Source organism: Cataglyphis hispanica, chromosome 26 (assembly GCF_021464435.1).
Source record: "Cataglyphis hispanica isolate Lineage 1 chromosome 26, ULB_Chis1_1.0, whole genome shotgun sequence".
NCBI classification, from domain to species: domain Eukaryota; kingdom Metazoa; phylum Arthropoda; class Insecta; order Hymenoptera; family Formicidae; genus Cataglyphis; species Cataglyphis hispanica.
In genome coordinates this window covers 595407-609458 of record NC_065979.1, presented here as the reverse complement: position 1 = coordinate 609458, position 14052 = coordinate 595407, and the positions used below count along the sequence as shown (strand labels likewise).

At 29.7% G+C, this 14052-nt stretch overlaps 2 protein-coding genes across 2 annotated transcripts in view; one reads left to right on the top strand and one right to left on the bottom strand.

Annotated features, from left to right (window-relative positions):
* The window catches only part of LOC126858592 (serine/threonine-protein kinase meng-po), a 79616-nt gene that overhangs the window by 47904 nt on the left and 17660 nt on the right, over window positions 1–14052 (top strand). The gene's annotated exons all lie outside the window — the stretch shown is intronic.
* Window positions 10240–13374, bottom strand: LOC126858616 (uncharacterized). The gene is made up of 2 exons (XM_050609100.1): window positions 13323–13374; window positions 10240–11309 (listed from the first exon to the last, which is right to left on the bottom strand). The coding sequence occupies exons 1-2, from the start codon at window positions 13329–13331 to the stop codon at window positions 11001–11003; spliced, it is 318 nt and encodes a 105-aa protein (XP_050465057.1). The 5' UTR covers window positions 13332–13374; the 3' UTR covers window positions 10240–11000.

The following is a 14052-nucleotide window of genomic DNA, read 5'->3' as shown; positions in this document are numbered from 1 at the left end:
TACTTTAATAGAATTTTTTATTTTAGATTTTATTTTTATGAGACTAGCGGTGTGTAAAGCGAATAAAAAAATATTTAAAATTTCTCAGTTCATAATCTTTATAGTTTAGTATATTACTAAAAAAATAGAAAACACTTTTCATACGCTAAAAATTGGACTATTTTCAAACTGCTGAAACTCGCGAGAAATTATCAGAGACAAAAAATTAAAAAAAGCAATTTTTAGTTTACTGTTTCAGCTTTAAAATGCTATGGATAAATCAAAATCTTTTTTTTTTATTTTTTTATTTCTAAAAAATTCAAATTTAGTTTCAAATTCGTATAATACGGTTAAAAAAAATTTTAGGAAAATTTAAAAAGAGCGTTTTATAAGCAAAACTTTGTAGTTTATGAAACTTGAAATTTTTTGAAAAAATTTTTTAATTATTAGTATTCCCTATTTTTTGTTTAATAGGATATTATTATCTTGCATCACACGTTCTAAAAACATTTTTCCAATACTATGCCAAAGTATATCGGCACGGCTTACCTTTTACACTACAATAAGTTATGTATTCTCACAGTATATTTAACGTTGAATGTTACCGTTTGATTTTCATTTTGTGTCTACATTTAGACGGAATTCACCGCATTAGACGAATAAAACGTAAAACTTAATATAGTCACATTTGGTGGAAAATTCGCGGTACAGATATGGCTCCCTTTCCCTTTCACTGCAAGAATACCGTAATGTATTCGTCCACATACGGGAGAATTGAAATTTATGAAAATGCCAAGTACAGCGTGTTTAATGTAGCGATAATAGCATAATCGGATTCATTGCATCAATGTTAGAACGAACATGCGATATCGTGAGTATCACGGCAGAGTTATTATAGCACGCATTTTGTGACACCGAAAACCAATTGTTTCCACCACTTTTGTTGCATAATGAAACGTATGCTAATGTGGGATTATAACAGACTGCAATTGCTTTTTATCGCCCACGGAAATGATGTATATTGCTGACACCGTAATAAACGATTACACTAAAATGCAGAAACGTACCAAACAATTATTTTGCAAAAACCACCGTATGCAAAAATTTCCATTTGTGGAATAAAATGCTTTCATATATTTCAATAAAACATGATGTTTAATAAATATTGCGAATAATTATAAATATTATTAAATTGCCTCAAGAAATCTATTTTTATACTGGTACTGTAATTAGAAAAAATGGATACTTTAAAAAATATATACATATGTAATTCTAATTTTTTTTTTGTTTAGATAAGATAGCAAGAATCTGCTTCAAAACAATATCTATTGCGGAAGACTTTAATTTTTCTCGCGTTATCCAACTCGTAATGTTGTATTTTTAAGCGGGCGTTAAAGTGCATCATAGCACTTTATATTTGGTATTAAAGCTCAAAATCCAACATTACGTGACGGCTAACGCGAGAAAAATAAATTTGCTTATGCTATGCAATGAGGATACCAAACATACATTTAAAAAAGAATACGTGACATACTTTTAATACGTAACACATACTTCGAAATTTTTTATGGCAAAAAAAAACTAGATCTCTATATATCAATTAAATATAAAAATTCTGAAAAAAGCGAGATAACTTCATAGAAGAACCAAACACGTATTTTGCGCGAAATATAAAATCGTTTAGCTATCCAGCAAAACGAGTAGCGACTTAGCTCTCATGATAGAACTTGCCATTTATCCCGTTCTGCCAAGGTAACGACAATTTTACTACAGTTTTTACGACGCCTCTCTTTCGACATGGACGTATCCAATCCACAAATGCAAGGTCCTGTCAATTATTTCTCCGCAAAACTTGAAAGAAAGATCGACAGTATGTGCATCATTCGATATTTTCTCTCTCTCTCTCTCTCTCTCTCTCTCTCTCTGTATTTTTCTCACAATGTTCTTCAAAAGCGTTTTGATGATAAACCTACTTAAATTATCGAATTGTTTGCTTGTAAATTTGCCATATAGAGATAAAAGTAAAAGTGCTGTCTATTTTATGTGCTCTTCAATATAATGTAAGAAATAAGCTTTACAGGCTCGATATGAGGATTGGATATAGGAAAACATGTCATTATACAAATTTTAGTAGGGCAAATGTATTTTGAAACTGGCTATACGATAATAAATATGAAATATCTTTTGACCACTGTAGCTCGTAACGGAGACGACAGTTTTATTTTAGTGGCTTTTACGATATCTTACTTTTGACGGCTTGAGGGTCTAATAGAAATGTATTTTTCGTCTATACTACATATATTGCGCCCAGTAAACACGGAAAAAATATCAAACGGACAAAACGCTAAATTTTCACACACACACACATATATATATATATATATATATATATTGCTCCGTGCCAAATTCTGTCTTCGTCACAGTACAATTAATTCCGCGTAATCGGATACGGGATTAAAATAACTGGATTAAGCGCATTTTTGAAAATACAGCGTGCTTTCCATTATCATCGCATCCGGATAATGTTACTGCTCGTGATATTAATATATATGTGTATATACTAATATATATGTATATATACGAAAGTGTGTATTTCAATATATCTAGAATTGGAAAACATCTGGAATTATATATATAAAAAAAAAGAGAAAAATGATTTCATATAATAGAAAAGCAAACGAGAGAAAGTCAACAAAAACCTTAATCTAGTTAAAGTAGATGAAAATTGATAATTAAAATTATAAATTATAAATTATAATTTAGATATTGTACTTAATATACAAAAACCTCAATCATAGATATTGTTTCTAAAATTCAATTCAATCATAGCAATTTCTAATACGGTTGTTATAATGACATTTTTCTGAAAGCTTCAGAGTGGAAACCGGCCAGGCGAACATTACAGGGTGACGCAAATATCAGTCCATTACGGACTCTGCGCAGTTAACGACCGTTTTATTACAATTTTTACGACGTACTTCTTTCTGCGCGATCCAGAACACCGGATCTCTTATCCTCACCCTAATTTCCTATCATTGTACAAATTATACGATTGCCAATTCCTTATACATGGTCCCTATATATATATATATACTGTTTTATTTCGAATGTTTTGCATATTTGAGTATCTTAATAAAATAGAATAAATATACGCAGGAAAGAGCTGCTAACTAAAAAAAACTACGACTACACATAGGCGTCTCACGATACTCAATATTAAAATAATTTTTCTCTTTTATATTCTTTTCTTATAATTTCCTATATTTTATACATTTTAAGATATACGTCAAAAATTTAAAAAAAATATAATATATTTTGTTTATATAAATATATATACAGGGTATCCCATATTTTAATTGCCCCAGGAAAATATTTCGAAATATATAAAAGATATGGAAAAATGTCTCAGACAAACGTTATATCAAGGGGGACAGATAATTCTGACATTTGATTAACTTTTCGATTACCTTAAAAACCCATGCCAAAATTAATTTTAAATTTCTAAAAGGGGATTTGTACAGGTTTTCATTTAAAAATTAATTTAATAATTATTTTAATTAAAATAAATTAATTTTATTAATTTTAAATTTTTTAAAGAGAATTTGTACGGGTTTTCATTCAAAAATGAATTTAAAATTAACTTTGACAAGGTTTTCAAGATAATTGCAAAAATCAAATGAATATCTACATCATCTGTCCTCCTTGACATCTTACAATTTTTGTCTGAAATGTTTTTCTGTATCTTCCATATTTTTCGAAATATTTGTCTGGAGCAATTAAAATAACACCCTATATATATTTTTTATCTGATATTAATTTTTATTTAAAGGAAGTTAATTAAACAACATAAATATTTTTATTTAAAAAATAAATGTGAAATGACTGATTTACTATAATATACAATTTAAGAAAAAACTAATTTTTTTAATATGCAACAAAATAAGTCTTTTAATTATAATTAAAAATTATTTACAATTTTAATCAAGCATTTCAAAATTTGACAGAAAATTATTTAAATATCATTGTCTAAGTTTATTGGAATAGCCTGTATAAAAATTACTTGTGAAAATAATGTAGCATCGAGAGCAAAAAGGAGAAAAAAGAGAATGAATGCGCACGTTATATTCGTTATTCTCCGGTTATTTGTTCATTATTATTATAAATATTCACAAAAATTAAAAAAAAAACAATACGAACTTAATGGCTCTTTTTGAATCTTCAATCGCGCGCTCTGCTCCATTGTTGCTCACGGAGTGAGCAATCTTAAGATAATTATGCTATTGTTATCAATTCAATTAAAGCGGTATCAACAAAAGTTACCAGATATTCAATTTCATTTGCATTGATTGCATAAGAAGAAGCCGTAATATTATATAAATGTAAATCTTAGTCTTTAAGAAAAAGAAATCATTTTGTTGTTACACTATCGATTATTCTTATATTCAATATTAATTGTTACATTAAAATAAAAAGAGATATATTTTTATAATAATTTCTTCTCTAAATATGATTTACATCTCATATATAATGTTATTTTCATTTTTTATGATACTGCATTGGTTGAAATGAAAATACGTTATATGGTCTAATTATGCAGTATGTACGTTATTCGTTCGCGCAATATGCAAAACTAGTTTGCCGGTTTAGGTGGCAAAGGATGCTGTTACGCAGCGAGAGAGGAAGGAGAACGCAGGTGCGTGGATGACGAGAGAAGCGAGCTAGTTAGACACATTAATAGCGCGCGGATAACTTTCGCTTACAGTGCGAGGATCTATTCGTCAGCGCCAAAGTTTCTTCTTTCTGTTGGATCGCTTCCGATTTCACGACAAACATGAGCTGGATCAACGAAGTCGTACGTCAGACAGGACACCAAACTGAACTCTTAGCGTTGAAAAGTGAGAATTGAAAAACTTTCTAATTCCCTGTTACGCTCGTTATCTACAATTTTACAAAGTGCAGATATAATTTTATTACAAATTTAAATGCTAAATGGCAAAAGTTGGCCAGTAGATTTAAAGTTATTATACAAGCAGATTTAACACGTTGATGAGTTTAATAAACAAATTTTGCGCAACGCGAAGATATAAAAATTCTACGTTTTCTATATGAAAAGTAACATTTGATTCTCTTTTATTTCTTTAATACCCATTTTAATATATTATGCGTTTTATTTTCTATAATTTACGCGCTTTAAAAGCGAACTCCTCTGTCTGGCTTGTAAAAATATATACTTATCGTCTCTAACTTTTACGACTTGATTCTTTGAAATGCCGAGAAAGTTGAACAATCAAGAACGGCAATTCGAAAGGGATTCCATTTTCCATCATCAGATCCAGAGTCGTCGTTACTGGGGACGAACAAGAGACGTAAAGTGTCTTTGCATTTGATTCGTAGTTAGAATGGCGATTGCCTTCGCCAAAGCGCGACTGCAGTTCGCTATTGTTTCTCGAAACATGTTGCTTCGAAAAGGACATTTCGACGAGGTGTAACTTTGCAAGATCCATTGGCAATAGTCGACAAATCGTGTAATACTTGGATCAGAACATATATCGGATATCCCGTTAGGGAGTTTACGGTGACATACAATGTGTATCTTGATCGAGTGGTCCTGAACAATTAAAGCCATTCAAAGTCGAGGAAAAAGTAGATCGGTAGACTGTACAAGTTCTTAATATATCACGTTGCAATTCATGAAAAAGGAGCTATTTGTCAGAACAATTAAATTTTTTTAGTTCTACGGACGCATTGAAATATTTATTATTATTATATAATATAGCCGAAATAAAGGCTAAACATTGAGTAAATATATGATTTCTTACATTATCTTCATTATATCATTACATCATAATGTAAAAATTATTCTAATTTAACATGTTACAAAATTTAATTTATAACAAAATATATTATTCAAGTATCAAGTGACAAAAATTTTCTATTTATTGATTGCGTGAAATAAAATATAATTTTGTTGTTGAAAAATAAAATAAAAATAGAATAATTTTGGAATATTTTTTGCTTGTTTTTAATATGTCCTATTCATACGTATACATACATGTAAATCTCTTGTGAAAAAATATCGGGTTTGAAGATTACTAACAACTGCACCGAAAAATGGACTTTGATGTAAACGAATTCGAGGATCGTAGTTTACAACACAACGTGTCGAAACAATTTCAGATCATTCCAAAAATGGTATTTGCTACGGTCTGTTGACCTTTTTTCAGACTGTTTCATATTTAAAGAAGCAGTCAACCGATTTATTCTCCCTTCTTGCTCGATAAGCGTCAAAACGTGTATTTAGCCGACATGCAAAGCGATAAATCCTATCAATTAAGCACGATTGTGTTTATATATATATATATATATATATATATATATATATATATATATATATTAAATCTTTTATTTTATATACAATTTTGTTAAATGGTAGATTATAATTTAATTTATCTAATATAGTTTGAAATTTATCGATAATTTAATCACATTAAATTTAGAAAATTTAAATATTTTTTAAATAAATATGCAATAATATTTGTTGCCACTTTAAATCATGTCATACTTCTTGGTGCAAACTTTTTTTGCATAAAAATCAAGGTAGCGACAAAAATCTTTAAACAACTAACAATTTACAAAAAAATCATCAAATATCCTGCACTATTAAATTTTTTAAAAATGTTCTGCCCATTTTTTTATAAAATACACTTATAAATATGCGACGCATGTTTACATAAATGCTCACGGAACTTATTTCCAACGATATTGCGCATAAACATATATAATACGTGCGTTTACCTAGCTACTCCGCGTAACATTTTCCATTAATGAGTCTCCTCACGTGCCCCTGTACAACTTAAAATGTTATGACTTCGTACTGGAGACTATTTCGCTAAAACGTATGCACCATTTTAAGCATGCAGCTTTAGGAAGCTCTGTGTTGGGGATTCTTTTCTATTTAATTTTTTGTATGCTGACTTTTATGTAAACATTTAACTAAAAAATATTAACAATTATATGCCAAAAACATTAATATGTTTGATTATAGATGAGAGTCGTGGAAGAAAAAAAAATTAAAAGAAAAGAAAAATATATTAATACATTATAATGCACTTTGTGTTGCCATTCGACAAGGAACAGTCAACTTTGGCGCAACGATAGTGAGTCCGTTCATCGAAATCGTAGTACTATACATATAACTCCGCCGAATCGCAATCCAATATGGTAAAAGCGAGTAACCGTAGTGCTTTTTCGGTATCGTGTTTTCTCCAATAAATGGATGCGTCGTTAGCTTCTGTGCAAGAGAAATGAATCTATTACTTGAAACGTACAAAGCAAAAACAAACCATGCGTATAATTTGTAAAAATTCAGTCTGAATACAAAATTATTATTTAAATACGAATGTGTAATCCATTTTTGCTCTGCGTTATTATTCCGTTTTATTACATTTCATTTAATATAATATATTAAAAATGTAACATAACAAGGATTGAAATCATTCGGTTTCTCGCGGCCACTGTTAATGGCCGGCAGTCTTTGAGTCTCCGTGGCCAATAATACGACCTACTCGACGAGTTATCGGTATTTGAACGTGGAGTCATCGCACCGGATACGGATTTTGCGTGTACATATGGATGGGCGGCTTTAATCGACCGATTTTCAGCGCAGCTCGACGTCGGTCGACGTCGCTCAAAGTTAGAAGCCGGTTAACCCACATGACCGGAGGGCATTGCCGTTGCACCGACGCGACGCGGTCGGTGTCTTTGACTCGCCCCTGAAACCGTAATCCGCTCGCGCAGCCCCTAACTTACCTAGTGCAAACATTATCCCCTTCCGTTAAGATTAGCGACTGTATAGGAGCAAGGGCTTGCTCCGAGTCGTTTCTCTCTCTCTCTCTTTCTCTCTTTGACCTGCGTAGCGCGTGTGCTCCGATCAAGTCTACACGTATCTCGATGTACATACACAGGCACGAGCGCAAGAGATGACACCGACGCGTGCTTCGAAGCAACAACTTGGCATGAATATTAGATTTCACACTTCGTGAAGATGTCGCGTCGTAATGATACGTAATAGGGCATGCATGAAGAGGAAATAAGCGTCATGAAACTGGTTTATCAATTTTCGACGCGTTACGTTACTACGAGTTCATGTATGCTTGACCGAAATAATTGATAGTAAAAAGAGAAATTGTAGTATAGAAATATTTTTATGTACTTTCACAATGGTATCACATTCGTTCCACCTTTCTAGCTATTTTAGTTTCTAGCTATTTCAAACCGATAATATTTTAAGAATCCTTATAATTTATATGAACATTTTTCATTTATTTCATTTTTATATCTTACTTTATATCTTCATCATTTTTATATCTTATATTTTTATATCTTTATATTTTGCTCGAAAAAAAGAAAGAAAGTTGATTGTATTAAAATAGATCAAAATTTCAAATTTTTATAAAAAATATTTCACACAAAATTCGCAATTGATTCACAAACTTTAATGGATTTCAGCTGCGAATATCTGATATAGAAATAAACTAATTAAATTGTTTTTATCTCGGTTAATTAATTTTTAATTTAGCTTAACTTTTTATTCTTTTATTTCTAATTAATAATAGCTCCGCTTGTTAAAGATGAATAGAGTAATAATATAGAGAATAATATTTTATTTCTATTTGTATTGATAGATTGCAGATATAGACAGGCTTGGTAAGTCAAGTTTTTCGAGAGAGATGAAAATATTCTATTATCCTCATACTTAACGATCAACACGACGAGGCGTTACTAGAATAAGGCGCAATATTGAAGATACGCGAAGTTTAGCTAATTTTAGTTTAAAGCTACCATAAGCTCGACGACTGCACGTAGAGCCCTGTGTAATCTCGCTGTTAATCGGTTGCGTGTATTAAATCCAAACGCCGACCGGATTAAAGTTCCAACACGTACGAGGGACTGCCATGACTTGGTGTTATTCGCTAACGGAATAATGTCCAACGAGTACGAAATAGCAGTAGTTGAAGGATGGCACGTCAATCTTACAATGGGGCAGTATATTGAATCGTATATGAAATTCCTTAGCTTTCTTTCGTAAAAAAAAAAAAATAAAAGGAGAAAAAAATAGCCTAATTAGATAGGAGAAACAACCTAATTGTACGCAAAAAGTAATTATATCTAGAAAAATAGTCTAAATAAAAACATATTCTTAAATTATAATAGCAACCATTTATGTAACCATTTATTATATTGTATAATAAAATAATAATAAATGTTAATAAATATTTTAAATATTTTAAATATTATAAATATTTTAATAAATATTAATAAATATTAATAAGTATAATAAATATTATATTGTATATTAAAATAAAATTATAATTTGTTGTCTATGAAAGATATTTGATGCGCTTTCATCTCTTATTTTAACACAAATTTGAAATTTCTTTGTAGCATAAAAATATATATATATAAAAATTTAATTTGTATTACTTATGTATCTATTTCATTTTATTATTCATTTGAATTAACACAAGAAAATATATTATAATTGGACATCTCTCTTTTTTTGTTAAAATTTTTAATTATATATATATATATGCTTGTATCCTTTTGAAACTTTATTTTACATTATTGTGTTTGTATTTAAAATATTTTATTTTTTAATCCGCTGAATTTTATTCGTGGCGTTATCTTTCGAACGTAATAGATAACAAGCTCAAATCAATACAAACGCTGTCGGCAGTTTCACTGTAATTAGAACGAGTAGAAAGCCGCTGTATACTGGCTGCTGATATTGTACTATTGACTGTTGATATCTTGGATTTATAATATAAAACAGCAAAACTATAAAATAAGCATAGTAGCATTATTGTTGCATTTTCAATTTCAATCTAATTACAATATAAATATATATATTTTATCTAATAATTTCATCTTTACCGACAAGTGTTACATGCACGCGACGCGATGCGAAGAGCACATAGGATGGCAACGATCTTTCGAAAACAGTAAAATAGAAAACAGATCATTTATTCAATCAAGTAATCAAAATTTAATATTGTTATTTATTTTTCTTACCTTTTTGCTTTATATGAGAAAGATAACTTACACATTTTATCTAAAATTGTGTATAACATTTAATAGATATGCTAGTATTGTGTGAGAGGTAAATTCTACTTTTCAATTCGACTGATGGTTCTGATGATATTTTCAAAATAGTGCAAAATATATACAAAAGATGGAATAATAGATTATATAATTGCATTTTTAATATAAAATGCATTTCTTTATTTTTCTTTCAAACAGGACATAAAACGCATAATACCATCGTTCTTATGCCTTTGTCTATACAATTGCTATTCTAGTGCAAGTAATAAAAGTAATCTTACGAAATACTAATGGGTTCGATAACAGAAGAGCGACAAAAATGCAAATTGTATACTTTCTCTTCGAGAATTTATTCGTTTGCGAATGGCTACAAATTACATTGTTATCGCGTAATAACCTGAAGTTAAATAAATATATAATTCAAATAGATTAATAATAATAATTATAATTTATCGATGTAATGATAATACATACATACATTTTTCGCGATGAGATGATATCGTAATTATTTTAAGAGGCTAAGTTTTGTCAAAAATAATTGATTAATTATGTCAACTTTATAATGCAAAATTCATTTACATTAAAATAAATTGTACGATTAATAGAATATATTAACTCGTGATTTCGATAATTTGTATCTTGTTTATATTTTCTATATTATTAATATAATTTACATACATTTTAATTAATATATTATGATATAATCGTTAAATGATGGTCAATTTTCTAAAAGATTCTTTGTTTCTTTTTAATAAAAAAAAAACGTTTCCAAAGAAAAGAGTCTTTTTTCAATTGCATTTAGCAAAAAAGATTTATGCAGTTTAGATTATCCAAGATATTTAAATATCAATAATAGTTAAATATATTTAAAAGATTATGAACAAGATTATTACATCTTTCAGCACAAGATTTTCTTTTTTTTATTCTTCCAACAGTTGAAATAATCTCTTCAGAACGATATCGGGAATTCGTTTCTCCGCCAGATTTTCCGTCCCGGGAAGTTTTTGAGGCACCTGAGATCTTTCCGCCAGATTATTCTTCGCTGGCAGATCATTTGAATCCGTGGCAAATAAACGAGATATTGGAAGCGCTTTCTCATTGAGGTTCTCCGTACCGGGAAGCTGTGCTTCAATCACTTCCGTATTATTATCCAGATGAAGATCATGATGCACATGGGGTGCGTGAGGAGCCGCCAGTACCCCGTAAACGCCAAGGAATAGTATCAGAAACTGCATGAAAAGCATTTGAATGCAGCGTGATTGCATCGAATTACGTGAGATTTTCATTTGCATATAGAAGATGATTATAAGTATAATTACGCATTTTACAACGTTGATCTTGATTTTAACAGCAGACTCGTTGAACTTTGAACCAAATCTTTTTTTATTTGGATATCAAAATTTCAATGGCTTTGAGTTACAAATAATCAAAATAAAATATTTTTAGTTAATTAAATTTTGCGAACAAAATCGTTCACTTAAATTCAAATAAATTTCAGTTTATAAAAGCCTTAACTAAATATTAAATGTTATATTATAATTAACATATATTTTAAAATACTTTTTTATTCAGTCATTTTAATATATGTAATTATAACAATAATATAGATGAAGTAACCAGATTTAAAAATAATCTGCGGTTCTGATCTGACAGGATCAGAAGGGAAATTTCAACTATTGGAAGATCATACGTGTAAAATTTATTTTTTAACCTGGCATACATCACGCTGAATTTACGCGGTATTATAATTCAGAATCGTCGAACAATCGACGCGAAAATAAATATGAGCTAGACGATGCGGTCGTAAATTTATGATCATTTATTACATCGCGCAAAATACGTTGAATCGCATGATTTCGTGCAGCGTTTTGTTCAGAGAAATCACTCGCAGATTGAATTCGAGAAACCGTGAACATGAAAATTTAAAGCGAATGACGACAATTTTCGTAGGTAGGTAGGTGTAGATACGTGCGATTCTCCACACCCTCGTGCTATTTCATATAGAGACAGTCTCAGGCTCCACTTCGCTTGACCCAAATCTCGACCAGGTTAAAAGATAACCCACTTTCTCGCAATTGACTAGAAATTCTTCGAACGGGACAAAGCTATTTTTACTGCGGACAAAAAAGAATTTTTCCGATCGCTAATCGCAAGAACGGATTGTCGCGATAAAATTATTGAGTCTTTCGCTCAGTGGTATTTAACTGTATTAAAACTGCTTTCTTTCTAATTTATAGCATACGAATTTTTGAGATTTTCACTTTGCTTTATTACAGAAACTATTTACAGTAATTTCTAAAAAAATCAAATTTTAATCTAATTTTTTACAAATGTACAAAAATATTATACAAATTTCTCTCAATTAATCATCTGAAATATTGCCAGTTGTATATGCTTTTTTGAGATTTTGCGACGATATTAATTACTGACGATCTATTTTAATCTTTTACGAGTAACCATTTCTTTATTTTCAGCGACAAATATATAATTAGATCAATATTTAAAATTAAACAAATCTCCCATACGATTACACTAACTATTCGCGTAGTTCACATCATAAAATATAATTATAAATTTTATTGAAGCAAAATTAGCGAAGACTCAAAATAACTTGGTTTGACAATAGCTTTCCAAAAATACTTGATTTTGTAATAAAAAGAAAAAAGGTAATCAAAACTCGAACGTGGGTGTAGGCGCGTAAATCTATCTAACAATTTATCCACCTTTGCGTTTAGGCTCTGATTAACTCTCTTCTCTTTTTATTACGGTTTAATATCAGAAAGAGAATCTATTTTTTCCAAATATTTCATTTGTTAAGAATTTGAGAAGAAGATGAATAGGGAATAAAAATATGCTAAACTGGTATACAATAAGACATTATTAATAATCTTAAAATACAAAATAACGGTATTGCTCACAGCATAACTAACTAAATCTCGAAATAACAATTTAGCACGTTGACGATAAATGTTGGCTGCACTTTAATTGTTTAATCGTTACGTAATTATTAATGTAAACTCTCTTTATTTTTTAAATTTTGAATTTATTGTAATTCCCATGTTTTATCAAATCTCATTATTTTGCTCTGAAGTTACACGATCATGATTTCAGCGAATTCATAAGGAAATTTTCACTTTTCTCGAAGAATTACACGATCAACCGAACGACACGCAAATTCAACGTCACTCGCGGAAAACACACATGCGATATTTATTATCACGGAATTTCCAATTTTCTCTTACCTCTATCATGTTTGCTCGATGCGCAGTGTCCAACTATCCTCGAGAATGGCAGGATGACACTTATATATAGGTGTACGTGTATTTGTATGTGTGAGGGGTACCGGTCTTACAGCGTGTTGAATCGACGTGTTTTTTGGTAAGCAAACGATCACGATCGCCTGAGGGCGAGATTTCTTTCGCAGAGATTTATCTTTTTTTGTTTTTGTTAAAGTTATTACTAAGTTAAAATTATAATCCATTTTATATTGGCAATGGCGTAATTGCGTGCTTTTTAAAGAATTTATTGATTGTTATAGAAAGATAACTGTAAAGAATTACTAACACATTTTGATCGTAAATTTTTTAAAGAGAATCTATTTACGCACACATGTTTCAACGTATATTGCTGGCTTTATTTAACGTGTACATAAAAAGCAAATATATAAAGACATATTATATTTTTCTTTTTTTATGTATCATAAAAAATTATATCATATATATATATATATCTCTCTATATATTTGTCTATATAAGTCATATATGTGTCACGCATATATCTATAATTATAGATAATTAATTAAAAATCTAAAAACTAGTTTCTTAATCGTGTGTCGATTAAGATCAATTGCGATTGCTATTATTACTTATAAAAAAATTTTTTTCACGTGAATTATTTATAAAATCTATAATTCTATATTTTTGCACGCACAATTATTAATAATAACTCAATATTATACCGTACTATAAAATC